The 1,148-nt window shown below is 43.0% G+C and overlaps 1 protein-coding gene across 1 annotated transcript in view; it reads left to right on the top strand.

The window, feature by feature from the left end:
- LOC101853019 (F-box protein MET30) overlaps positions 1-1,148 on the top strand; it is a gene marked incomplete in the record, with an annotated part of 25,892 nt that overhangs the window by 14,891 nt on the left and 9,853 nt on the right. Inside the window, 2 exon segments of the mRNA XM_013086039.2 lie at positions 100-270; positions 1,004-1,131. Coding sequence (XP_012941493.1) covers positions 100-270; positions 1,004-1,131 — 299 coding nt within the window.

Raw genomic sequence — 1,148 nt, 5'->3', positions numbered from 1 at the left:
TATATATGAATATAACTCTGACTGTTTCGACGGGATTCCATTTTCTTGACTAACAAAAACTAAACAGATAAATAAAATAATTACGAAAACCGTCCCCAGCGTTGTGCCTTTTTACAAGACCTACTCCGGCGTAGCTCGTACACTCAGATCCAGTTCCTGCACACAGTCCTCCAGCCTTCTTTACACAGGGACTTCATGTACACCGTCCGCTCCAGGTTCCCGGACTTAGAGTTCACTCCCGTCAGCACTCACGTCACCCGAGAACTCAAGGTTTGCTGTTTTTTTCTTTAATAATGTAGGTGTTTTTATGCCCTCATCGACATCATTTAGACCACTCAGGAGGCAGACTTCCGACCCTGCCTATCAGGGCTAACCCACGCCGAGAGGGATACATGTACATCCCAGCAGAAAAACTGAGAAACTCGATAAGAATCTTCTCCCTACTCGGAAATCGGATTCAGGTCTCCTATGTGATTTCCGAGTTAAACCCTTGACTAGTTTTTGAATTGGAGAGAGAACATGCTTGAGGCCACCGAACAAGCTATGTATTGCGAAAAATAAGAGTAAAAAGCTACCCCCCACCCCCCTAAAAAAAAGAATCCCAAAATCCAATGATATAAACAAGTGTCTTACTGACTGACCTCAAACACGGACGCTGATTTACAACTTAAAGAAACCACAAACACACAAAGAATTAAACCCCTTCTCGAACTAACAGAAATTTTAGCGTACTGCGAAGATATGTGTCCATAATTACAATATCTTAGGTGTCTGAAATATGGCGTGATTTCAGACCCCAAACACGTTTCCTGAGACTTCCGACCATAACTTGGTCGATTTCATGTCTGTTGCAAATTTGTAATATAAACAGCACTGTCTTTCTGAATGAACGCCCCGACATTAAGCTATGCAGGGGTTTCCATGGTCCTGCAGAGAAGACACTGTTCAAGAAATGAGCCGTTCGGAGAACTTCTGACACGCACTATGATTATTTTATCCGTAGGACAAGTTATCTCGCTTGCGGCTGGACAATTTTCACAGAGTCGGCAGCGCTTACATTCAACAAGACAAAGACATTGAAAACGTCAAATTACCGCTGTTGCCACAAGAGACAAGCAGATCTACTAACAGGTATTTGACCATTCCCT

The sequence above is a fragment of the Aplysia californica genome, unplaced genomic scaffold (assembly GCF_000002075.1).
Source record: "Aplysia californica isolate F4 #8 unplaced genomic scaffold, AplCal3.0 scaffold00429, whole genome shotgun sequence".
Taxonomy (NCBI): Eukaryota; Metazoa; Mollusca; class Gastropoda; order Aplysiida; family Aplysiidae; genus Aplysia; species Aplysia californica.
This window is presented reverse-complemented; position numbering and strand designations above follow the sequence as displayed.